Raw genomic sequence first — 27,298 nt, forward strand, 5'->3', positions numbered from 1 at the left:
AAGTGCAATAAAAGTGAAAATTTAGTTGATTCATGGTTGACTACACTGCCATTCTCCTGCGCAACACCAGACAGTGTCATGTTCCAATGGATATTGCCAAAGTTGTGTGTCGTCTTCCTCAGCAAGATGAAGCCTTCGTACCGTCATCCGTTTGTCTTTGGATTTCCTTCCGCCCTGAATGTTCAGATTCGCGATAATTTGTGTTGATTCAAACACTGTCTGGAACATCACATCTCATCCATCATGCAAATACCACTGGTTGCAGTGTTCCCCAAATGAAGACTGAAGTTAGAGCCAGTTTTTTTAAGGCGAGTGAACATTGCCCCCTCTAAACAGATGGGACCACTGCACAAAACCCTGGGCTTTTGATTATGTTTCTGTAAAGTCTTAAGGCTATTGATGCTTGTGATCAAAGTCTGGACTGGTGAACCAGTCCACTTAAAGTGTGTGTGTGTGTGTGTGTGTGTGTGTGTGTGTGTGTGTGTGTGTGTGTGTGTGTGTGTAGGGGGGTAAAAGAGCACGGGTGGGAGGGAGGGCGAGAAAGACAGAGAGCGAGAACCCCCATGACAACAGCTGGGAATCGGCTTGAGTTCGCTTGTGCGTTCCCTGGGCTTTCCCTTCCTCTGGACGGGTCAGCGAGTAAAATGAAAGCGAGTGCGGAGACAGAAGAGCTTGGAGGAAGGTTTAAGGGGAAGCGTTTGTATGTTTGTGTATTCTAGTGTGTGTGTGTTTGTGTGTGTGTGTGTGTTTGTGTGTGTGTTTGTGTGTGTGTGTTGTTATATGAATGTGTTTCATGTGTATGTGTGTGTGTGTGGGGGGGGGACATGGGAAAGCTGGTTGATTGATGTGGCGTGGTGGTGGACAGGGATGGGGTGTTTGATCAGCAGACGTGGCACTGGGGAGGGGGGCTGGCGTCACACGTAGCGGGGGAGTGGCGCTGGGTACAGGCTCTGATGCTGACAGACAGACAGACACTGTCATGGAGTAGGGTGATTGACATCCACGGTGGCCCATAGAGGCCTGGAGGAGGAGGTTAAAGCAGGCCATTGCTTTATTCGGTTTACCAAACACCCCACCCTGCACGCACACACACACACACGCACCCACACTTGCACTCCTCCTTCTCCTCAAGCTCCTCATTCTCCTCCTCCAACGCCCCCCGCCCCAGTCTGTGGGTGGTGCTGTTAATAATGTGGCAACTGGGAAGATTAATTGTGGACAAGCAGCGGGATTAGGAGGGGCTTTGTGGGGCCAGAGGAGGCCCAGGCTTCTGATCTTTCAGGCAGCCCAGGAAATTAGGTGGGCAGGGTCGCAGCACTGGGGTGGCTCCGAAAGCATAAGTTTAGAATAAATAAAGGGGGTTCACGGCTTCCTTTGTCATGCCTCGGGTTGCTGACTTGCTCAGTCTGCTCTCATTCATTGCCAGAGACGGACTTCTTACGGTCATGGTGGCTAAAGGACATTCACGTATGAAAAAAAGAAACATCAGGCACCTGGATGACATAATGTTCAGGTTCTCGTTGGACGGTTCATGTTTTGAGCTGCCTCATAATGTGTTGTTTGGCCTCTCCAATTGTCTAGTTTAGGGTCTCCTTCTTCTGTATTACACGATGTATAAAAGCGCTACTCTAAGTTTTGGTTGATCTTCTGATATTGTATAACCAGCTTGAGCCGCTCCACAGGCCAGAAAGCTGCCTGTCGTCAAAACTATGCCTCCATTCAAAGTGATATCTCTCAAACACATATTCCTCCTGGAGCTATGTTATATGGTCTCAAAATAAGTTTATTTTTCCATTTGTCTCCGTGGTGTAATATGAGACACGTGCTGACCAGACCTTAATACCTCTGAAAGATATTATCTGAAGGAACATTATGTGATCGTTTTCAATTCACGTTGCTCCGTCTGCCAATGAAGAATATGTTTCCATTTAAAGGAGCTGACCACTCCATTTCTCAAGGTTATGCATGGCCATGTAGAGGAACAACAATAAAAGTGGGAAAATGCAGCTCCAAACCGTCTCTAATGTGTATTTGTCAGTCGGGTCTCTTGCTATGATTAAAGGCCCTGTGAATTCCTCCCTGCAGGAGAGGAAAGTATTTCTGCAAAGGCATCAGATATCACTGTGTCATGATAAACTGCCTGCTCCGGCAGCTAAAAGGCTAAGGTAGGGAAGAGGATGTTTTGGACCTTGAGAGTGTACAAAAAGAACAACAACACAAGAAACTCTTGACCTATTTGGAGAAACACTCGGAGGCTCAGGCCACTGTTTTCTCTCGCTCCTGGCAGCGTTTGGTGCAGTTGTTTCGCTGTGTTTGTCAACTTTCAACACCTCCATGCGGTTGGGCTAGCGGTACTATACATCTACAGATGTAGGCTATAACTTTATATCTATAAATGTGAATCCTTGGGGGGACGTGTAATGTCAGCATTATCACATAAATAAATGGCATTTGGGTTCCTAAATCCTGTGGCGAGTTGTTTCCTGCATTTGTCGGCGGCCCTGATGTAGTGGTGCTGCTCCCAACCTGCAGTAATGAGTGACTTCTACCCTTCCTCTGACCCCTCCAGGAGGTCTTGGCAGAGAAAAGCCCCCCCCACCACCACCAACACCAACACCATCACCCCTAGCTTTTCCTGCAAAACCAGACAGTTGAGCAGGTCATCAAAGCGATGGCCAGTAGCTCCTACATGCCCCCCCCCCCTTCACAGCAGATGAGAGGCAAAGAAACCTGACCTTGCCACATCTCGCCCATAAAACAGGACCGGTGCTCCTAACATTTCCTGTGTTCCTCCGTGAGGATTTATGACGCTCCCTGTCAGCCCCAGCAACAAATCCTCATCACATTCAACCTCATCAGCCCTCCGCCAACTTCTCAATATTTATCCGGCTTCCTTTTTTTTTTTCCAGGTATCCAATGAGCCAAGATCCGAGAATAACCCCACGACCTACTCCCCTCTACCACAAGGGTCCAGAGATGCCAGGAACCACAAAGGTAAAATAAATAAATAAATAAATAGGGAGACCAACCCACCACTTTCAAACTCCCTAACCTTTTCGCCCATGCTTGCGGACAGACCTGATGGGTCATAAATGATAATATAGATAATTACTGTGCATGCACAGGATGATTACAGGATGCAACACAGTATAGTGCCATTCATTGTGAGCCCTATGGATTATGTAAATAGAAGTCATAACCTTAACAAGTTCAGGGAGTGGGAATGTGGTGAACTTGAGACAAGCAGAACTTATGATAGTTGTTCTCACTGATCTCATCTCATCCGTGTGACATGTTGGCAGTGGGAATAAATCTGACTAATCTGGGTTTTTTACTCTATTGATCTGGAAGCACAGCGTGCGTGGGAGCATACCAGTACAGTATGAACCATCCTTGATCTGTTGATACAAGACATTGATTAGGCCTTACCTCGATCTAATATATTCAGCTGATTTGATTTGTTCAGCAAGTTAATACCAAACAATGAACTCTGGGATGAATCCTCCACTTGTGCCGGTAAAAGAACGTTAGCTAATGTTTCCCAGAGGCATCATGGTATAAAAATACAGATATTTAGACGTCACAGATTTAGCGTGTGACATCTGTTGACAATTTAAATTGTCTTTCCAGTCTTAAGAGTTCACCGTATAGCATTTAAAAGGTGGCGTTTCTTTGTCGCTCAGTATGTCCTGTCTCAGGCTTGAAGTGCATTACACTCAGCACAACGAAGAGCAGGGAGATGAGCTCTGACACCTGAGACATTTATCAAAGTCTACGTCATCACGTTGCAAAACACCAGTGATTGGTTGGCCACCAGGTCAAGAGTATAAGAGGTCAATATTAAGCACCTCAACCCGGCACAGATTACCCCCCCGCCTCCTCTTGGCGATGTCAAGGACAGATCTATGTTACAAATGCCTGACCAATGGCGGCTCTCAACTGATCTGCAAAAAAGACGAGCCCCGTGCGCTGTCAAAAACAGACCCGGCTAAAAACAGTCCATTAAAAGGTGAGCGGATCTGACACATGAAATATTTTGCCCCGTGTCTCAGATCTGGGCAGCGCTGACAGTCTCCATTTGTTATTTTTATGATGCAGTGCTGCAACCTTAGATAACACAGCCCTCATCTTCGCCCTTCACCTCCTCTTTATGTCCCTGCATCCACCCCCCCCACCCCACCCCGCTCCCCACCTTTTTTCTTTTTTTTTATCTGCACTTCTTAAACATCCTCGGTTTGCTAAACGTGTGGGAGACAGTCACAGTTACTCCCACACACAATAAAAACAAAGCCTTAGCAATGAAACGCTCTTGTTGCTGGAATGCCGGGAGCATTAATGCCAAGTCTTACCAGGCATTGTAGACGATGAGCTTTAACTCAGATTTCGGATGCGAGCACATTATACTCTGTGTGCTCTGTGGTGGCATTTTTGGAGGATGCCTGACGTGAGGCAGAGGACAGGATGCTTGAATCCTCAATTGAATCCTCAATATACATATTTTGCAACGTTACGTAACTTAAATTTGTTTATTTTGCTATAACTAAAGTATAAATAACTTGTGTAATCTTTAAGTGCCTCGCTGAATGCATATTTTAAATCTTCCTCTGATGCTCATCCTGATGGCTGAGCCCCAACAAACACAATCTATTTGCATGGACTTGCGTCTGCCTTGCCATGTTGGTCTTTTATGGGCATGACTAGCCTGGTGGTAAGCAGGAAACAAAATGAATGACTGTGAGAACAAACCGAATTTAGTTTGGACAATCAAATGGCTGATCCAAGCGGCAACCACCAAGGCTGGAAGTTGAGGCCAATGTGGAAGTGCTGTAAGTAGCAGTTCCAACCAGGCCACTAGGTGGCTGGCTCAAAAAGATTTCTGGTCCAATGTAAGTCAATGAGAGAATTCCCAACTTCTGCCTTCAGGTACAAAGTCAATAGAGACGTTTGGGTCTCAGTCGCTAATTTCAAGTCTGGCACACAGTACGAGGGTGGTTATTTTGAAAATTGTTATTCTGTTAAGAATATATTAGGGATAAAAAAAAGTGGTATGTTTAGGGGCGTGTCTGCCTTGATTGACAGGTCTTTCAAACTGTCTGCTGCAAGGTTTTACCCAGCTCCATGCATTTTCCACCCCATTGCCCAAATTTGGATTTTCTGGCTCCCACAACTGACAAGATGGCAGCGAACATAAACCCAAAGTTTAGGCTTTAAAATGCCCCTTCAGAAACCAATGGGTGACATCATAGGTGCTATGCCCGTCTCTTTTTACAGTCTATGGACTGACGACATTGCGAACAGTGCCTTCATTTGCATTAACTGAACTTCAACTTTGCAGCCGCAAGCTTGGTTTGCATCGCAAAATATCTCATCACACCTTGCGCATCAAACGTCTGCGTCTAATACAAAGTCGACAGAGGTGTTGTAAATCATATTCGTTGGGACTCAGCCATGAGGTTTCTCCATTGTTTTTTCCCCTGACAGGTTTTTTTTTTTCCTGTGGAGTTTTTTCCTTATCAGGGTCTGAGGATAGTAGTTGTGGTACATCTTACAGCATGTAATTGTGATTGTACAGCCCACAGGGATGATATTGTCATTTAGGTCTTTTCCAACAAATCTGACTTGACTGTAGGCCTACAGCGTGCACTTTTATTTTTTCTTTTGTTAGTTTTAGTTTAGGGTGGGTAAATTGGCACAGTGTTTTTTTTTAATGGTTTGTTTTTTAGGTAGGAAGATGGGGGGTTAGCTGTAGGGGGTTGGGGGGGGTGAGCCTCAGTGTAGCTGGTCAGAGAGATCAGTAGCAGGTCTGACAGAACCCTGTCGCCTGCACATGGAGTACCTCCCTTTCCTCCCTCTGCATCTCCCTCACCCACCCACCCCCACCCCCTGTGTCACCTGGTGGAGGCCCTAGAGCTCAGGTGCCAGAGGTAATTACAGCTGCTTTGAGCTCCCAGAGGAGGCCAGTGGTGGCAGGCCACTGCCCAGGGAGAAGAGGGGTGGAGTTTGGGGACAGAGCTCTGGGTTTAGCCCGTCTTGATGGGTGGAGAAGTCAACCTGAAATAGACAGTGGGGGCGGGGGGGGGGTGCAACGAGTAGAGAAGTAAAAGAGATGGAGGGGAGAGGGAGAAATGTACTGTAGCAACTGTACCACCCGAATCACCTGAGCAGGTCAGACAAATAGCAGACAAAGAAAACTGGAGGGGAAGGATAATGGAAGATAAAGAAGAGGGGAAGCGACAGGAAGAGGACCCCTGTTAGATGGTGAAAGAAGGCAAGACTTTAAAAACGAGAGCGAAAGAGAGAGAGAGAGGGGAGAGCGAGGAAGACAAAAGACAACGTGAAGAAGAGCGGGGAGGCTCCAGTGTGTCTTGGAGGAGGCATGACACAGAGAGGAGTGGAGTCTGTAGTCTGGCAGAGGGGCCCGAGGATCCTCCACTACTGTCACCTCAGCTCTAACTCTCCGCCCTGTACCCGCTGTCAGCTCGGCTCTGGATCTAATAGGCAAGAAAGGAGTTCCTGCCCAAAGTACAGTGTGTCCTCACAAAGACTTGCCTACACACCACCATACCATTAAGATGCACCAAATGATGTACTGCGTTCTCGTGCCTCGCCGCGCGGGGTTATTTTACAGCGCGCGCTGTACCAAAGAATGTGCTAGCCTGTTTATTACCTACCTGTTTTCATAGGGTGACATGCTCTGAACTATGATTCTTTCGTTTTTACAATAGATCTAATTATAGCTCTCGTCACAAAGCATGTACACGATAGTTGATATTTGAATGATCCATCCATGTGCACGGTTGATTTCTTTATTCTAAGTTAAATACATGTTTTCCCAGTGGCATTCAAGCAATAATGGCAGACTGTAGTCCCCACTTTATTCAAAAGTATCACTTTAAATTTGATGAGGCCGTCCCTCAGCAGTGATAGGAGTAAATGAAAAGGATATCGTAGTAGAACAAGAGTAAATACGGAAGAAACAAAGCCTGAAATTTGCCTTACAGTGTGAGCCTTGGGCCATTTTAATCTTTTTAATCTTGTTGTTCTGGGCCCACTTCCAGCTACTTTGTATGTATGTATTTTAAATGGCGCACAACTGTTATTAGAACCCCTGGAGGAAAGCAGTCTTCAAAGCATATAAAAAAGCTCCTTCCTGACGACACCCATGGGACGCCTCACATTTGCTCGGCGGTTCGCTTTCGTTACATGTCGGGGGTGATCTGCTCGGCAGCTCCACCCCCAAAAATGAACAGAGTAATGGGAACACATCCAAAGTGAGAGTAAACTCTTTTACAGTTGTTGCACAACAAATAAACAAACATCTGGAAGCATTCAAAGCAGCCCATTAGAAGGTCTCTGGGTTTTGCCAAAACGGGGTAAATGATGAGGAATGGGCTGTCGAGAAGCTGGTGGAGACAGGGGAGAAGCCAGATGATGGAGCTGTGGGTGCTAAACACTGCCTTTTAGAGCTCAGCTGGGCTCAGAGAGATCTACACCTGCTGCTATCTCCCCCGCCTTTCTTCTTCTCCATCAGTATCTGGATGGGATACATGACTAATAGACAGCTAAACCACCAAGTGTTGAGACTGAGCTGTTTCCATTATGAAGGAAAGGTTGTTGTTTTGACTGATGACACTATTCTTTCAGGAGTGGCTTTAGTAAATTAAAGTAAGTCTGAAAGCTGCTGGTATTACAAGGCTTAGAGACAGTATGCTGCAGAGAGGGAAGCAGCCCACCTAGTTTGAATGTCAGTACCCGATTGTCTCTCATGGCACTGTAACTGCCTTCCCATCCAAGTGTTTCTATGTGAATTTTGTCATTTTGGAAAAAAAAAAGCTTGTTGGAAACAGCAAATGCCAAATAAAATCCCCCAAAATTTGCATAAAAGATTTTATGCTCTCTTGAGGTGGATGCACATTATGTTTGCTAAAAAGAAGTGCAACGAATTGCGATGGAAAAGCATCCAGCGAATAGAAAAAAAATGAAATTTACATAGAACGTCGTAACAACATCCTTAAGTGGTCCATCTTTTTCATGGATGTGAGGTGTGTACACACGATGTAAGGTAGATAGAACCATATTCAGGATGTTTTTTTCCATCCATCCATCCATTATCCAAGCCGCTTATCCAAATTCGGGTCGCGGGATGCTGCAGCCTATCCCAGCAGTCATTGGGCAGCAGGCAGGGAGACACCCTGGACAGGCCACCAGTCCATCACAGGGCTCACACACACACACACACACCTAAGGACAGTTTAGTACAACTGATTCACCTGACCTACATGTCTTTGGACTGTGGGAGGAAACCGGAGCACCTGGAGGGAACCCATGCAGACATGGGGAGAACATGCAAACTCCATACACAGGATGACCTGAGACGACCCCCAAGGTTGGACTTCCCCAGGGTTTGAACCCAGCACCCTCTTGCTGTGAGACGACCATGCTAACCACTGTTTCACTGTACTGCTTAAATCAAATTTTCTGGAGCCAAAATATATTTTCAATTTTTGCGGCATTTATTTATTCACTTGAAACTCATTCGAAAGTTGGATGGGAACATGACTAATGATTTGGTCACCAAACACTTGGATTAGATATTGTCGTTAGTTGAAACGGGAATGCATCACAAAGTCATGTTGTGTTAAGTGAATCCAGATGCCGTTAGTTGTGGGTGTTATGTTTAGATTAATTGATATATTACCATAAGCCTCAGTTTGTCTCTCCAGTTCGGCGCTGGCTTCCATGCTGTCCTTGACTAATACCCCAGCTCTGTTTGATGTCAGACTGTACCTAGAATAAAAACACTCAGTGTTGTGCTGATAAAACACCCTTTATCTTTGTCACTGCCTTGATAAGTTTCTCTCTGTTTGGAAATGTCCTCTATGGAACCCCGAAGAGGAAAGACAGAGCACCTCTGGCAGCTCCCATTAGAAATATGTACGTGCTCAACAAGACATTTTGCTCGGCCCCATAATGACTATACCAGTGGGATCTGTCCCCTGATAAACATCGCTCTCAAACACAAAGGCAAGCGCTGGCCTCCACACAGCTAAAATGAGCCATATGGAAAGAGGAAGGTTTGCTCTTCAAAAAATATCCGCCTTGACAAGTCATTTAATCAAGAGCTGTGAATTGAGATCTTATTTTTGTTCTGAGGTTAGCTGGTAGGCCAAAAAAAAAAAAAAATCTGTCATTTGGGGCGAAATAATTTTACTCGTCTCCAATGCAAATTCTCAGTAATCAAGTGACATTTTAATGATGCCTGTGGACTGATCTGCCTGATTCGGTCATGTTTCAATATTTTGAAACTTGAAATTACTCTTAAAAATTAGATTATTTTACCTTGGATAAAACCTCCTATTTGACTAAATGACTTGTTTGGAGAACCATTTGTTGCAGTGTAACTTTTCCCTCTTCAGTACTAGCTCCAAGGTAAAATGTTCCGTCCTTGACTTGCTTTTATCAACTTTTGTATTACAGCAAAATATAGACAATGCATGCCTTTGTCACCATATGCTATTTCGATCTGTTTTTTTAAAAAAAAAATTTTTTTAGTCATACTGGAAAGAAATTTGAAGAGGTATTGTTCGAGAACGTCTGGAGGTTTCCTACTGCTCACTTTTCACTCTGAGTATACACAGATCGAGTGTTGAGTGAATGACAATTAAAGTGCAATAACAATGTTAAATTGTCACTGTCAGGCCCCATTTCCAGGACTTGAACTCATAAAAGGGTTTTCTAAGTACCCGCCAATGCACCGGGGGGTTTCATTTCATCGACATGTTTGCCAGTTTATATGTTAGAAAGTATTTAAAGTGACTCTCTAATGAATGTGAGTTTTGTTGCAAGCTTAGACATTGCACGGCAATAATGAATATTCATAAAAGAAAAACAATGCATGGCTGGACACCATCCTTGCTTATATAAATATGTAAATGTTAACACACAAGAACTGCATGGATAAAGCTGTAGCATATGAAAAAGGTTGTCAAGGTAGTTTCCCCATGCTCAATGAGATATATGGCTCATTAATGTACTGCAAACACTTGTATAATTTATTGTAGGAGAGAAAGTGTTTGACAATTACCAAATGCTTCAACGTTCTCATGTTTTTTTTTAATGTTATCTTATATGCATTTATAAAGTTGATGTAAAAGTGCGTTCTTGGTTAGGTGTATGTGATGTCTCCCAGAAGTACAGGAAAAAGCGGATACTAAACCTTTTTTCTGCAATTTCACCCATCAGGTCGTCACATGAATATAGTTTATAGTCTGTTAGTCTGTGATAGTTTTGCTCCCATAGTACATAACACATAACCATACACACTATATATATATATGTATATACATATATATATGTGTGTATATATGTGTGTGTGTGTGTGTGTGTGTGTGTATATATATATATATACACACACACACACACATATATATATATATATGTGTGTGTGTGTGTGTGTGTGTGCTCCCTTTCTGCAAGGATGGACTCTCTTTCTTTTATCAGAGTCAGATGATGGGATATTATTCCTCCCAGGAGTGGATTGGCTCAGCAACATGAATATCCATTAGAGCTGGCCTATGGAGATGGATGAGGGGAGAGAGGACAAGGCAAACCGGGCCTGCAATCCGTCACTTTGCCTCAGTAACACGCTGCACTGTCCGCAACCAAAATGATGAGGGCTCATTTTTGGAGGCATTGCCTGTCCTTGTTATTACTAGCCCTCCAACTCACCTCCACACGCTGTCTCCCAGGAGCAGAGGAGCTAGATTAAAATGCTAGAAACACCTCCTTAACTTCAATGACATTTTTTTTTTACCGCTGAACTCTGGCACGCCAGCTCTAAACTGCTTTGAGATCGCTGCCTTCCACCGCGTGCCATTATCTCTCCGTTATCGGATGGCACTCATCTCCCTGTCTGAATAATTCTGTTTGTGCCGGATTTGGGGAAATGTCAGTGACACTATTGTTTTTACCTTGCCGTTTGATGTAGTTGAGTGAGTCTCCTGAGCATCTTGAGTTCTTAAACTGATGTCAGAAGCATACAGCATGAACTTCAAGAGGAAAGAGAGCACTGTCAAGTTCGATGTCAACACTAGTCTTCGTTTCATTCGAAGATATTTGTTTGCTAGTTCCTGCTGCTTTTGGTATGAAAGTAAATATTTCCCTCTTTGATATTTCGTCCTAATAATGGGTGTTTGAAGGCGAGGCAAAAAATGTGCCGGGATTGTTTTGACTAAAGAGATCTAAACAGTTTCATTACAATGTCCCGTAAAGTTCACGGATCAAATGAGATATTTGATAGCGGAGTGTGTTGTTTTCAACTTGCTCTGCAAAGGAATCGGAAGCTGCGGTGTTTATGGAGCGTCTTCTAATGGGAGGAATCACTTTACAATGAACATTTTAGAGAATAGATTTTGCATTTTATAAACTGTGCTCAAAACCTTGTTCATTGCCGTAACACTCGTGGACTCCTCTGTCCACCACAAGTGAAAATGGTCATGTTTCGTTTATATTGAGCTATTCTGTCAGCGGAAGGGGAAAGTGTTGCATCTTACATCTTTACCCTCCGTGACCATTACAGACAAGCCTGTTATTCAAGGAGACGTTGACCTGTTCAGACTTTTATACTTTATACCTTCAGAGGCAAAAACAGTCCGGGGTTTGAAGCAATATGTTGTCTTTCACTGAGAACGTGTCAGGCAGATTGACAAGGACATGAGTTCTTGCCAACTGGGCCCAGCCCTCTTGCAATAACATACAGCTGGTGCTTTGGACCTTGGTTGACTTCCCAGTTGCACTGGTCACTCTCAGCAAAGCAGCAGAACATAAATCAACCCAAATGGATAGGCCATACTGCTCGAATCAGCTCCGAAAAAGGGGGCTGCTAATGCAGTCAAACTATTATTCATGTTCCACCATAATTTGTAGCTATGGCCTGGGACATCTGAGATGTCGTGTTGTGTTTCCAGTCTTACTTTTTGTCCAGCTAAAAGTTGGAGCGTGTTTGCGCGGCCCTCATGTTTTCCAAAGGTGGGAGTCTATCATGGTAATTTATGACGGGGGTCGGCTGCCAGATGGTTTTGGATATTTTTACTGCGGGGAAAGATGAAGGGTCCACCAGTTTTCCTCTGTGTCGGTACCACTTGAAACAAATGGCAGTCAGTCTGTCTGTGTGAGAGGGCTCTGTACCCTTCATGCTGATGAAGAGCTTCTAACACGCTTGCCAATGCTAGAGTCCTAAAAGGGAACGGTGTCAGACTACAATAAATTCCGATAGCGTTTTAATTAGTGTGTATTCCTACAGATGTTTTCGGAAAGATACAAAATACCTCATATTTTAGATATGCGGAATATGCCAAGTAAATAGAAACAGATACAGTACTTACTTAAACGTATTTATCTCGTTGGTTTATGTAGGGCCGTGTATCTTAATCTGTATGTTTTTAATGAATTATATTTCCAGCAGACTGTAATTCTTGGCTAACTGATCTCACTCGGTAATCATTCAAGATGAAAACATGCCTTAATGCTAGTCTGGTTAATGGGTCCAACAAATTATGTTCCAATTCACTTGGTGGCCACTTTATCATGATCGGTGACAACGCATTCTGCATGGCTTAATAACTGTGCTACATCACCCAACCTTCATGTCAGGCATGACCGTAACATAGGCATGCATGCCATATAATCACCAGTGCAGTGAGCAAGGGGGCGACCATGGATAATATACACAGCGACATAAAAACGAGTCCACTGTTTTGTTATAGGTTTGACAACTTGCAGTCACATCAGCTGCCTCCTCTTGTTGATGAGGTACATAAATATAAATACAAACAAAACCAACAAACGCACGCACACACACACACACACACACACATTCCCTGATACTCTGTGCTCCAAAGCTATTGTGTTGGAAGGAGCTGAACTCATCTGTCAATTACGGTAAGCTCCATTGGGCCGTTGTCTAAACTGTTTTCTCGCTCACTGGTGAATCCAGTGATTTATTGTCAACCGCCTCGGCATCAATACACAATCGGGAGACACTAAGCTGTGATGTCTGAACACAAACTGTTGTCAGTGTATCAGCATAGCTCACATTAACTGCCATTTAGATTACTCATTGCATCAGAACTGTGTGAGGGGCTTGTTGGGATTTGCAGCTTGTAAAGAGGGAAGTAGACCGTCATAGTCGTTCACGTAATCATCGTACAGGAGCTCCAGTGCTTTGGATCTGAAATCCCATGCAGCCTGAGTGTCCAGCTGCATGAGCGGCGTCCTCTCGGAACAACTACACACATCCACAGTATCAGGGATTTCAGGGGTCAGATATCCCTGCCCTGCTTTGAAGTCCATTAAGTCGAGTGGATGCGAATGTCATGCCGATTTCGCTCAACTGACACATGGGTTTTATTTTCCCCGAATCATAAAAGGGATCTACAGTCACAAGAAGTAGCAGGTCTTTTATAGTTTTCACCAGCATCAACGTTCCAGCTCAATGAAAAGAGCTAGGTCAACGAAATGCTAGGGAGTCCAAAACAACCTTTTAATCTGTCACAATGATTTGCTGATGAAGTCACTTTAAGCAGAGGGAGCAGGTTTCTCTGTCATGATAATACAAGTCGACAAGTTATTTCAATGTCATAATTTCATCTGTGGATCGCTTTTGACATGTTGTGTTGCTGCAAGATGATTGGATTGACTGAGTCATTTAGGTCAAGCATCGGAATTTATTCCAGATTGCTGTGATTTTAGAAGGAAGGCTACTCTCTTCACCCACCCCTCAACCCCCCTCAGGACACAAGCGTTCAAAAACTAAGCCTTCTGATTAACCTTACGGAGTACCGGGCCAGCTAACCTTATAATATCTTCTCGGTGAAGACAGCTTCGTGCACCGTTTGTTTGGGTTTGTGTGTTCGTTTGAGGGCATTTTGCAATGGATACACTGACTTTGCACAAAAACAAATGTGTGTTTTACTAAAGACAGTGCGGTGGAACGTACAATAAGGACGTCTAACTTGGTTATTCTCAAAACCATAATGCAGTGCAAATTTCATGGAGTTGGCGCGTTTAAAATAAACACATTAAAACGGCACAGGGACTAGAGTGTGTCCAGCGTTGGGAACTATAAAGGGCCTGGGTAGCCTCGCAAGAAAGCAAAAATATGTCTCTTCACTTGACACCATTTGCTCATGCTAACATGCAACCCTTGGCGGTGTCGGTCAACCTCTCTGTGGGTTCACAGTTTTAGGCATTTTCCAGGGGTGCAATTTTAAGTTAAAGATTCGGGCGTTCAGATAGAAATGAGGGGGAGGGGGCCATGGCGTTAGACAAAGTCAAATGAACATGTTTACATGTTTGACTGTGGGGTCTTTTGTTTGTACACTATGACCTTGACATTAGATGTCTCTGGGCTAGCTCACCATTTGGTTTTTTTTGGATTTTAGATAAAATAATGAGCTTAGGAGTACCCCCCCCACACACACATCATGGCCTTGCTGTAAAGAATAATAGAAAAGCACGATTTACCCTGAATTTAAGGTTTTATCACAGCGTGCCTGCAGCAGAATATGATGTACTATCGTACGTGCTATTGTTCTCCTTTATGTAGTAGGCAGTAGATCCTAATGGCGAGCCAAGAGGACGATATTAAGATAACCTTGGGAGAGAAGAGATAACACAGCCACCGGCATCCTTCCCTCCCCCCATTGCTAACCCGCCATGACATTTGGGCTGAGGAACCTCTTAAGCTACGGCGCATACAGCTGATATCTGCTGTACTTAAAACCGTACTCGCAGTGAAACAGTAGCTGCTGTTGTTGTTATTGTCCAGTTTTAGAAATTGCCTCCCAGGTCAGCTTGTATTATGATGTGCTGTTAGTCATTCGGCTATGGTGTTGCAAGCCTCAGAGATGCAATGAACAGATCAAGGGTATTAGTGCTATGATGTGCAGTCGATAATATTTGGCTTCATTAATTCCCATGCCCTGAGATGACATCCAGCCCCTATTAGGTTTGAAATCTCATCCCCTTCCCCTCTATACCTCAGCTGTGGCTCAACCAAGCAGCCAAGCAGATAATACGCTCTGAGCTCTGAAACATGTACCATTATAATTAGCTTTGTCAGGTCCTAGCCCCTACAACCCTCATGCAGATAATATGATAATATGTCTTCATAACCGGCTGACCTTACATGCTCAATATTTCTCCCCTTATGAAGATTACATGTCAATAAAGTAATTGAGTCCCGGGGTGTGTGGCAAGTGAAGATTTAGGTTATTGGACTTTTCAGGGCAGTGATGTACGAGCGTTATTATTCTACCTGTCAGGAGATATGCAGGGGGCTGAGGACAGTCCGAGGATGTCAGCGGAGCGGAGGAGAGAGGAGAGGGGCCTGCGGTGAAGGGAGAGAGAGAGAGAGAGAGAGAGGGGAGGGCAGGGGGGGGGGAGAGATAAGGAGGGAAAGCAGAAGATCAAGGGCTGCATGAGTGAAGAGTGCAGAAAGAAATGAAGTGGGCGAAACAGAGACACGGACAAGGGAGAGTGAGAGAGACGGAAATGAAGAAGGGAGGAGGGACAAACGCGGAGAGGAGAATAGGCAAAATCATTCCTCACAGGGAGGGACAGATCCACAGTTAATCATCCCCTCATCCCTTCATCTCCCTGTCCCCTCCTTCCCTCCCTGCATATGAAGGGGGGATATGTCATATTAATTAAGAGAAGTAGAGTTGCAGTGGAGCCATCCATCTGCACGGGCACAGCAAGGCCAGAGGGGGGATGAAATATTCCACACAACGCAACCCTATTATCACCTCTGCCTCACACCTGATTGGCTACTGTTGGATCATCGGTTTAAATTCTGCCGGCACATGACACCGTGTGATTTCACACTACTGTGATTCAGGCTGCATGTAACATCACCAAGAACACCTTTTTCATCTCTTTTTATCGAACATTTATCAAGCGGGTTTTTTTTTTTTGTTCTTTGCACAGATGATTGAGAATTATTTGAAAGTAATCCCAAGGCTAATTTTATTATTTTTTTCTGTCTTTTTTTTTTTCATGGCAAAACTCAGTGACAAATTGTGCTAAATGCCGTATCTTAAGGTATTACTCTAGCCGTCATAATTTGACTGTGAGTGTTGGAGACAGAGGAAATGGGATGTGAAAATAAGAGTGTGGTCAACTGAGGCCCGATGATGAAGGTTACCCACATGCTCGACAGCGAGAAACAGAGGGAGGGGACCCATACAGACAGAGAAGAAGAACAATGTTAAAGGATATTTTACCACGTCCTTTCGCATTAGGCCCGGAGATTGATATCTTCCAGTCAGATGAAGCTCTGATGTGAGTGATCCAGCCCCTCCATCACTGTAACGTGCAGCTCTCGGCTAACACTCATCCGTGTTGATGGGCACACCCTGCGCCACGAGGGCCCCGGTCAGCCTACCCTTCTTCCTCTTCTCTCTCCATCCCTCTCAACCGCTCTCTGCCATCCCTTGTTCTTTTATTTCCGTAGCCCTTGTCCCGTTTTCTGTCACCGTGTCATGTTCAATCACTGTTTGGCTGGCTGGGCGCTCAGTCGGGCAGGCGGGGAGCAGGAGCCCCAGGTAGAGAGCTGCCTAACAGGCGTCAGTATCGGCACTGAAATGACTCTAATAATGGGGTCCTGGTGCAGCTCTGAGAGGCCAGTCAGTTAGCAGGGCCAGGATGTGGAGTAATAAGTGTTTGATGTCTGCAGGGAAAGGAAATGTGAAGGAGTGGGAGCGACGCCGGGGCCCCTAGGTCATACAGGTGCAGCCAGCCGGGGTCCGAGGGGTTTGGCGGTGGAACCAGACGTCAGATTAGTATTGATATGTGCCACGTTGGAGGTTGCCCAGCTGTTTGTTTAAGCGAGTGTTTGGAGTGGCAGCAGTAATGGGGTTATTAATGTGTTGCTCAAAAAGTGTACCCGGACGATGTACCGGAGTGCCCTGCGGTGTGTGAGAGCCACTGCATAACTTGAACCACCAAAAGGTAGCGCTGTCTATTGGATGGTGTGATTGTAAAAGTAACAAGGAGAGAATTAGAAACAGGTTTCTTTCTTTCTTTCTTTCTCTGTGTGTGTGTGTGTGTGTGTGTGTGTGTATAAAACTCCAGTGGCAGTTCCTCTCGTGGCCAAATTCACTGGCCATCTTTGATTTGACGGAGATTACCACTGACAGGTAGTGAGGTGCCATTTTGTCCACTGACGCGTGAAGTCCATCATTGTCTGTGCTGCTGAGTGTAGTTAACATGGCACTTAACGACCGAAATTGTTTTAGCGACAACAAAACACAGTCGTTGTCACGTCGTGTATCTTTTGCTGACCAATTTCCGAGGCATCCCTCGCTGAACGCCTCTCTTAGTGCCTCTTACTGTCGGGCTGTGTTCGACCAGATGGAGTTTCACCACCCTCTAAATATAAAAGCTTTTTTAATCCCTCGTCCCAGTACATTCTTTCACCTCTTACTACACCCTGATATCAAATAGTATGTATATTCCCAGGCACTTTCATGGATATTGCCGCCATTGTCCTCTCTAGTAAGGCTATCTAGTAAAGAGCCGCTCCCCTTTGAACAATTTTATGTGCCTGTAATTGACCTGACAATGGGGTTCATTATGCAGTCCCTTTCATGCTGTTTTGCCTGATAATTATTATTTAATGTGTTCGGATGGAGAGCATCATTAATTCATCCCTTCTTCCAATGTCAAACAGATGAGCAGTGAAGTTATCACTCTCTGGTGATTAATATAATGCTCTTTTGTTATTGAATCCTGTCCCAGTGATTAAACTTTCATCGAGTGACTTGTCGTCCGCTCTTATTAACAGCGCCATTACCGAACGCACCCGAATCGCTAATTGTGGTTTTCACTTTTTCTTTCCCTTTTTTGGTCAGAGGTTCGAACCACTTATCTGTGCTTTTTCTTTTAATTAGAAATCCTGGGCGTAATGAAGAACACAATCGATCAGTGTCAGGCCGTGTGAAATGTGGTGCTGGGATGATTTGTAGTGCACATGTTGATGGAGAAATGAGTGTTTATGATTACCAGTGTCATTAGTGGTTTCATGTGCCTTCAAGGGTAGGCAGGGATTTTCAATAACTCGAGTTGTAAATAACCCACTTGTCATAAATGTGCTGACAGGAGAATTTTTTGTATTCTCACATATGCAAAGTATATATGTTGTCAGCCTCGCGGTGCCTCGGCTGGATGATAGTGGGAGCCCTGAGAGATGCCTTCCAGGGGATTAGGACTTCGTAAACTGGCTGAGTCCCCCGCCTAAAACCACCCTCCTCTTATCTACAGACACCAGAGCTACTGTAACCAGTGTTTCTCTCCTAGCTCCGTGTAGAATAAATGTCACTGAAATTAATTTCCCCGCTTTTTTTTTTCATTAGGCCCCCGTAACTATAATCTCTTTCTTCAGTCAAAATTTATGTCCCCCAGAATTCAATTTCCTTCTCCTGCTCATAAGTTGGGAGAACAAGGACTGATAGACATTTATCTGGTCCTAACTGTAATTCACCCATCAATGAATAATGCCATCCTCAATTTACAGTGTTTGACTCTAGTCATTTAGTGAACTGACAATGACGGATTGTCATTTTCCAGTGGTGAACCAAAGCTTCTGAGGTGCTCAAAGTACACCAGATGTATGCAGCACTTTCAAGTATTGCGTACGTGTGTATACTATATAACTATTTATATCTTACTTTGTATTTCACGTCTCAGTTTGCAACCAGTGTATCACTAATGCACTTGCTTACAGGTAGGCCTCGTGCTGCATTCAAGACAACTCGTAACTCAAACATTTCATGTTGGAAACCTCCAACTTGCAATGACACGCATTCACGCTGTTTACTAAATGGTAAGTGGACTGCATTTATATCGTGCTTTTCTAGTCTACGACCACTTGAAGAGCTTTATAATATACGCCTCACATCAACCCATTCACACACACACTCATACACTGATGGTGGAGGCTGCCATGCAAGGCACCAACCTGCTCATCAGGAACAATTAGGGTTTCAATGTCTTGCTCAAGGACACTTCGACATGCTTTTTGGAGGAGCTGGGGATCGAACCAGCAACCTTCCGATTACTAGACGACCTGCTCTACCTCCTGAGCCATGCCACCCTAAGGAGGAAAATAAACAAGGAAATAATGATACTTTCAGATTTCTTGGTATTTCTTCTGCTGCATTTTTGAGCAAGATGACGTCATGTAGCCGCGCTGGCTAGCAAAATACGTGGCTGACAGATATGGCATCCTTTCAGTTTCATAGAACAAAGGAGGGAGGTCTGCACACTGAAATGCTCCCATTAATTATTTTAATCGGTAACTCATATTTGCCTGAGGAAGATCTGATAGATCGAAACGTCGCCAATTAAAATACGTATTGGGAGCATTTCAGTGGGCAAACCTCACCCCTTTGTTCTGTGTTTTGTCATTTTTGTCTTGCACCGAAATATGTTTTTTTATCTTTGAAATTGCACACAATGCTATAATGATGCAAAACATGATAATAACACATATCACATAGTAAATAACTCTTTTTCTTCCCTACTATGAACAACAAGTTCTGCCATTTTTTGTTCTGCTTTTTCTTGCTGTGATATCGCCGGTGCTCAGGTTGGATAAACCAGCGCTCTGGAATGATACCCGGATTTCCAACCTGAAATTCCAATTTCGACAACCGTTCAAGTCGTCTTTTCACAAGTTGGACCTCGTTTTTGGCATTCCGTGGTTGTATTGAACGCAGCATCAGTCCCTGAAATGTGCAAAACCATGTGTTGCCGTTGCTGCGTAAGGTGAACCATTCGGCAAAATCAAACCGGTATTGATCACAGCTGGTTGAGCCATGACCCAGCAACCTCCCACTGACAACCTATCAGCCCAGGGCTACAGCAAATCTTTCAACTCTTCCTCGTCCAAACAATCTCTCCCTTATTTCCCGTCCCTTTCTCTGGCCTTGCTTGTGCATTTTTATCAGTCACGCACACAGCTCTTAAATCCATCCTGCTTCACTCTTTGTCTCAGACCTGGACTCTCCCACCTCTCAATAAATATAATTTGTGGTTTGACTGTAACTCCACTCCTGACTATATAGTCAAAGCAAACTGCCAGTGAAGGCTGGCTGCGTGACGATGGACCCGAGCGCCCCAGTGAATTAAAAGCTTAAGAAGGTGCAGAACAAGGAAATCCAGAAATTGTGTGTGTGTGTGTATTATATATATATATATATATATATATATATATATATATATATATATATATAGTGTTTTTTTTCTGAAACCGTCAATGGTGTTCTAAGTGCTCAACTAATGAGGAATGGAATATCAGCATATATATATCAACTGTACTTACTTCACTGCAAGTAATATATATATAATACTACAAGCTAGGGGGACGGGTGAGATGAGTTTTGAAAGTCTGACATCTTAGCTTCATCTAATATAACTGGAGATATCAATGGCAAGAGCATACCGTGTCTCTCCTGTTTGATGAATAGGCATGTCGTAAGGGAGCCTTGTTAAGCCAAGACGTTTATGCAAATTGTAATCAATTTAGCAATAGATTGATTATGCTAGTTGCTTTTCCCAGTATTTCAGGGCACAGATGATGCAGCGCCACACACTTCTGTGAAATCAGTATGAATATTTACATCTGTCTTGAATAGTCTTCATGACAGAATGCTCCTACACATTATGTTTTTTTTAAAACATTTTCTTATATAATGAAATCCACTTCTCATACTACTGGCCAATGTACCTTGGCAATGCATTCTTGGCTGGTTAGAGTTTTTCTTATGAGACCCTCCTGTCTCCCCCTCTCCTCCCTCTCCCTAGCCTCTGCCTCTGCCTCTGGGTGAAAAATGGGGCACATTTCCCTGATAGCCCGGGTGGATGTGGAGAGTATAAATGGCTAATGAATTACAGATGAACATTGACGCAAATTAATCTTCCTGATGTCCCAGGGTTATATGGCAGCCATTTAAAAGTTTAATCAATACGCTGAAGTTGAGAACATGCAGGCGCTGCAGTTGTTTGGCTGCAGTAAACAGTCAGGAGGGGAATGGAGAAGGCCCGAGCCCGGGGCATGCATCATAATGACAGCTATTTATGTTTAATGGACTAAATATTTTTTATTGGGCGAGGACAAATGTCACTTTAACTCACAAAGTTGTATGCGATGCTTTTGTCTAGGGCTCAAGAGAAGGAAGGGTGACACTTCAGCTGTTAAAATGGTGAAGCGATAGACAGAATAGAGGCATGGGTTCTGTTTTAAGATGCCGTATTAAGCCTGTGCTAGTTTTATGAAAAACAGACTTTCAGGGGGATGGTGGGATGATGGTCCTTGTCTTGGTGCTATCAGTATGCTTTCTGTATACTCTCTCTCTCTCTGTCTCTAGCACTCCCCATTTGTGATACATTTGTACACCAACACACACACACACACACACACACACAAAAATAAATATATAAATATATAAAACACACAGCCCTTGTTTGATTTAATAACTAACATAAGAGACATTATCCAGGCTCTGTGTTAAATAACCTTGCAGCATTACTTAACTCTCTCTGCAGGAGGAACAACCAGGTGCTCCGTGCATATTTACTCCTCGTAGAAAACGACCAGTACTTTTTGGCTGAGCTTTCCTCTGCGGAAACATTTTGCCAGAGACTTGAATAGAAAGTCTGTGCCTTTCAGGACATTAACAAGAAATTGCCCTGAGTTATCAGCAAAAGATGCTGTGCTCAAACTGTGCACACACACACACACACACACACATACAATACCCATATTACGTGAAACAATTCCATTTCTCTCCATGACAATGTGCTTTGTTTGCCAAACACCCTCGCTGTCGGCTGAATGGCGGTCCGGTGGCTGTTGGTTTATGGGACACGGGGGGGTTATCTATCTGCAGATTTCCTTTTAGAGAGGAGGAGGCGACTCCATCTCGTGACGTCAGGCTGAACTGATAAAAGGACAGCGGGAGATGGATCGCGTCCACAATAATAGCCCAGACTCACAGCAGCCTGCGCCCCCAAGCCCATAAGTCACTCTCACACCAGCTCTTATGGACGCCTGCCCTCAGCCTGTCCATCTGTGCCCCACCCGGCAGCGTTACTCCAGCCCTCCAAGATAACACACACACACACACAAAAAAAAAGTTTAATCGCATTGCTAATTGATTCCCCTTTTTTTTCTGCCACTGCTTTGTCACCCTGATGAAAACCTGACAACACTGATGGAATGGTTGGACTGGAGAGGAGGGGAGGACAGACGGCGTGTAAATGAGAGGGAACAAAAAGGGCAAATAAGAGAAGAGGGGATATGAGGACGTTGGTGAGAAGGACGGCGTGGACGGGGAAGAGAGGCAAGAGGAGCGCCAATGTGAAAATGAGAGAGAAGGAATATTAGCAAGGACCAGGGCGAGTGGCTTCTCCCTGAGAATAGATAACCTTGATGTTAAATGCCACATCCATCGGGTATGTCTTTCTGTGACATACTAATGGCCCTTGAAAAGAGTTGGGCTGATTGTATGCAGGCAGCCATCATTAAACTCACCACATCTCTCGCTCCATCTCTCCTCTGATTAAAGAGATAGTTTGTGTTTCTAAGATGGCTATCTAATTTATTATGAACCGAGAGCCCTCTCGCCTCATCCAAAAACCACTTGTCACAGTGCTTTTCGGTGGGCTATCAGCACTTGACCGAATGAAAACACCCCGAGCAGCTCGCTCCCGGTGCGAGACAAGGACGCGTAAAACTGATTATCCCGATAAAATGGATTTTTAGCCTCGTTTACTTGCATTACGTTGGTTTTTATTGCCAACAAATGCAAATAACCCTGGTTTCTAATATCTCTGTAACCCAAAACAATTCTGTTTGGGTTGACTAAAAGGTCTCTCATTTCATGGAAAATCAGACTCATTTAAAAACCGTTCATTTAATTAATATTTCCCCCCAGGCCTCCTTGTTAAACAGTAGTCTCTAGTAATGTTCTGTGCAATGAACTGCATAACCACACATACATACAATATGCACACACTTTTTTTTCTCTTTTTTGGCAGTGTTGTGAAAAGCGGAGCACACAGTTTGTGTAGTTAGCTAACTGGCTCTGCAGCGGAGTGGCCCATCAGGCCCCCGTAGAGAGGACACATGTTCCGGCTAATCAGCTCTGAAAAGACCAGACTGTCTGAGGATCAGCCTACACCACAGTATCCACCGGGGGAGAAGATATAAGATACCAACTGTACAGCCTTTTAATAAAGGCACGAGTGCTAGCTGCTCCCCTTTAAGAACAAAAAGGTGCTGTGTGACATATGCAGAACAAAGGCCAGATTGTTCCTTTGCCAGGGCATGATGGAAACATTAGCCTCGAGATTACTTCTTCTTCTTTTTTTAATCAGCCACTTCAATGGCTGCTCCCACAGTTCTCAGGGCTCTGTCTTCTCTGTGTGTCTGTGTGTGCATGTGTGTGCTTGCACATGTGTGTGTGTGATTGTGCACACACTTGTGTACAATCAAGTGTGTTCATCCATGGACATACTTACACAAACGATACCCCCCAGACTACAGGATTTGACAGTGTACCACTTAAGTACCAGTTCATCAGGCGGAACCCCACAGGCCCGAATTGGCCTTAGACGATATTACATAAGAGAGGGAGGCTGGTTACGCACTTTCAAGTTATCCCCCCCCCCCTCTGTCTCTCGCCGTCCCGCCATTCTCCTCCCTACCCCTCTAATGAGAGAGAGAGAGCCCTTGCTGCGAATGGAACACGGTGTGTTTGTGCATATGATGGGCTGCTTAATGCCGAGACGCAGCCGCAGTATGGCCGGCCAGGCCTGAATTAATGGACGCGCACTCACAATGTCTTTCCCCTTCCCCTCCAATAGCAGGAAGAAGATGAACGTCGCATCATCTTTCCATTGCATTCATTATTTTCTGCTCCACTTTCGTTTTTCGAACAGGGTTTTTTTTCCCCCCATCTGGAAGGGGGGATGGTTTCATTTAGAGGTCTACAGGAGAATTACAGGTCCAGAGCTTCCCGACTGGCGCTGTAGATTTTCAAGTTGTGCTGCCATCTGACCCCCATCCACTCCCCCACAGGCTTGTGGTGAGCTCAGCTGAGTGTTAAGTCTTAAGGGCCCTTGGCTTCAGCTCCTTCATCTGTGAAGGTTATCTCTGGAAGGCTTTGGTCATAGCCTGCAAATATATCCCCTCCAGGTACTGTCCTATAGCAGGACCGGTTCTGGTATCTCGGTAGGTAATCTCTTAAGGGCTCGTCCGCTGGTGTTAGCAAGTATCTCTGCGGGTAAGCTGTGAATACGTGGAAGGCCCAGCGCCCGCGTGATCACAGCGCCGTGAGACACCCGGTGTCCTGTAGTGCTGAGGCCGGTCTCCAGCCGTGGCACCTATGTCCCCAGGCGAAGCACAGCAGCTGGAATTCATTTCCTCAGCCCTCGCTGCTGGAGATGTTACACACATGCGCACACACACATGCGTGCACATGCAAATGCAAACGCACACATCTAGACTCATATACACACACACAGACATACATACAGAGTCATACACACAAACACACACACCTCCATAAACACTGGCCAACATATCATGCAAGCGCACACATGCAGACACACTCAACACATGCACACACATACACATCATGTATCCTCACACACCAGAGGAGCAGGCAGCCATGGAGCTGGTCTCAGATTTTATGGGAGGTGACAGCTCCTCACACTTCAGTGTTTGGATCACCTCAAGTAGCTGGGCTATGAGGGGAAATGAGCGCTGCTCCACTACAAAGTCCAGATTTAGATTGACTGAGCTTATCCCCGGGCCTGTGGGCTGCTGCTGTTGCAGTGTTCCTCCGCCTGACAGAACACCCACTACTGCTGCAAGGGGCTTGTGTGTGTGTGTGTGAATGTGTGTGTGTGTCTGCCTATATCAGTCTGCACATGCACATGTATGTGTATGTGTGTGCTCACATGTGTGGGTGACTTTGCGGAGCCCACTTAGAAGAGCGAGAGAGAGAGTGGGGGACAGAGCGGTGTGTCAGGTTTGCTTAGAATTGAGGGTGGCATCAGAATATGCTTGGCACTAATATGGCACCAGTATCTTTGTCCCTGTCTCTGCTCTCTGTCACTTAGTTGCCATTCGGCAACCTGTCTCTCCCCACCCCTGACAATGTCTCTTTGGATTATGTGATTGGGGCGTAGTGCTTGGAGCGGCCCTCATCCCTCTGCAATGCTGCCTCTCCCATCAGTCTCTCCTCTCCTCTCCTGCCCTGTCTCTGGCCTGCCCTGCCCGCAAACTATAATGCACTTGATGTCTATTTAAAAAGCTTGGCGAAAGCTGTATCTGTTCGCCTGTCAGAGGATCATTGACAGCGCTAATGCCACTTGTCCCTGCCTCATTTGCTGAGCGGTGACACCTAGCTGCAGCCTATCGCATTTGTCAAGAGGCAAGCGGGAGTGCCGTGACATCAGAGACAGCGCAAACCAGCTGCGGGGCTCTGGGCAGCTTGCTCCCCGGACAGCAAGCTGAGGCAAGAATGCACTGTCGGCCATCTTGGTTGCATCCTCTTGAGCATTGAGGGACCGCTATGTGGTACTGACAAACAAAGCTGTTCGGTTCTGAAAAAGCGAACCGACCCTTTACATAGAATTGATAGTAAGTTCACATTTCTTCACTTGTTTTGCCATTATGTTTTGTTTTTGTTTTTTTTAATAAACCTTCCTGATCCATACGACTAGTTAAAACATCATAACCTGCATCCTATGTTGACCGTGATGTTGGACCTTGACCGGGTGATAACGGCGATATCGTTGCGCTATAGAGCAAGTACAACGACTGTCTAATATGTATTGTTTTATTGGGATTAAACTAGTACAAACAACCTCTGAAATGGCAGCACCTGCTGGCGTGGCAAGTTATTATTGCTTAAGTAATGTCGCAGTTCATCTCCTCTCAAAAGTAATCTAGTTTGTGTCGCCCACAATTCAAAGAGATGAAACACACATTCACAAACACACAGCACATGTATGAACTGTTGCAGTGGTTGCTTGCTGGGATGGCACTGTGTGTGTGTGTGTGTGTGTGTGTGTGTGTGTGGGGATGTAGACATGTGGGCTTGTTACTGTCAGGACTTTGCCCTGAGGCCATGCTGGCCCTCCAGTGAAGCCGAGGGGGTCAGCCTTCCCAGCAATACCTCTCATATCCTATGAGGAGCGGAGCAGGACTGGTCTTGGTGTCTAGATAAAGTCTGTAAAGCTGAATGATATACACACACAAAAATGGGGAAGAAACAGAACAAAAAACTTTTAATTCCGTGTTTTCAGTTTAGGTTCATAATTACTCATCAGACAATAGGCTGTTGTGTACCTGATAGTATTTTTAACCATATTTTCCTCTCCCCAGGTGTGTTTGCGAAGTGTCGCTATGTCTACTATGGTAAGCATTCAGAGGGCAACAGGTTCATCCGCAACGACCAGCTCTGATGGACCGACGGACTCCCAGAAAGATCGAGGGACATGCATATCATTTGATGTTGACAGGAAGAAACATGAATAAATCTATTACTGAATTTGCAAAGACCCCACCCCACCCCAGCCCGCCTCACCCATCCCTTGGACCACTCAGGGCCACTCGGCTGATCTCTTGCTGGAGAAAGATTTAACTTTAAACACAAGAGCTTGACATAGTTATGTAAGAGGAATGTTTTTTTTTCTTTCCTTGTTTTATAATCCTCCGGCCCCATACTAACAGCCCTCTGTCTACCCCCCCCCATGCTGTGAGGCAGAGTCAGGACTGACACTCTCATTGACATGACTGCCTCTAAGCATCAGTGGCCCCACAACTATAGACATACACACAAGGACGTTTTTTTATCTCTTTCTCACTCCATCTCCCTCTCTCTTTCTCTTCACCCCTCTCTCTCCCCCTCTCTCTGTCGCTTTCACACACACACACCCACACGTTCAGAAACTTAGTTACCAACAGATCCAACCAATTGCATGCCTTGCTTTGACAGCCATGATGGATTACCCATTCCCTACTGCCTCTAATCAAGGGTGAAAGGGTGATGGTCATACACCTGGGGCCTGACATGGGCCAGTCTCGCTCTCTCTCTCTCTCTCACTCTCTCTTGCTCTCTGTCTCTCTCTCTTGCTCTGTCAGTTCAGTTCAATTCAATATTCAATTCTCTGTCTCTCGCTCTCTGTCTCTCTCTCTTTCTTTCTCTTTCTCTCTCTCCGAAAC

General features: G+C 44.9%; 1 protein-coding gene across 1 annotated transcript in view; it reads left to right on the forward strand.

Moving 5' to 3' along the window:
• Nucleotides 1–26,636, forward strand: part of lrmda (leucine rich melanocyte differentiation associated) — a 236,344-nt gene extending 209,708 nt beyond the window's left edge. Inside the window, exons 6-7 of the mRNA XM_056292394.1 lie at nt 2,910–2,994; nt 26,459–26,636. Coding sequence (XP_056148369.1) covers nt 2,910–2,994; nt 26,459–26,538 — 165 coding nt within the window. The 3' untranslated portion in view covers nt 26,539–26,636. The remainder of the gene's footprint in view (nt 1–2,909; nt 2,995–26,458) is intronic.
• The last annotated feature ends 662 nt before the right edge of the window (nt 26,637–27,298 follow it).

Source organism: Lampris incognitus, chromosome 13 (assembly GCF_029633865.1).
Source record: "Lampris incognitus isolate fLamInc1 chromosome 13, fLamInc1.hap2, whole genome shotgun sequence".
Lineage (NCBI taxonomy): Eukaryota > Metazoa > Chordata > Actinopteri > Lampriformes > Lampridae > Lampris > Lampris incognitus.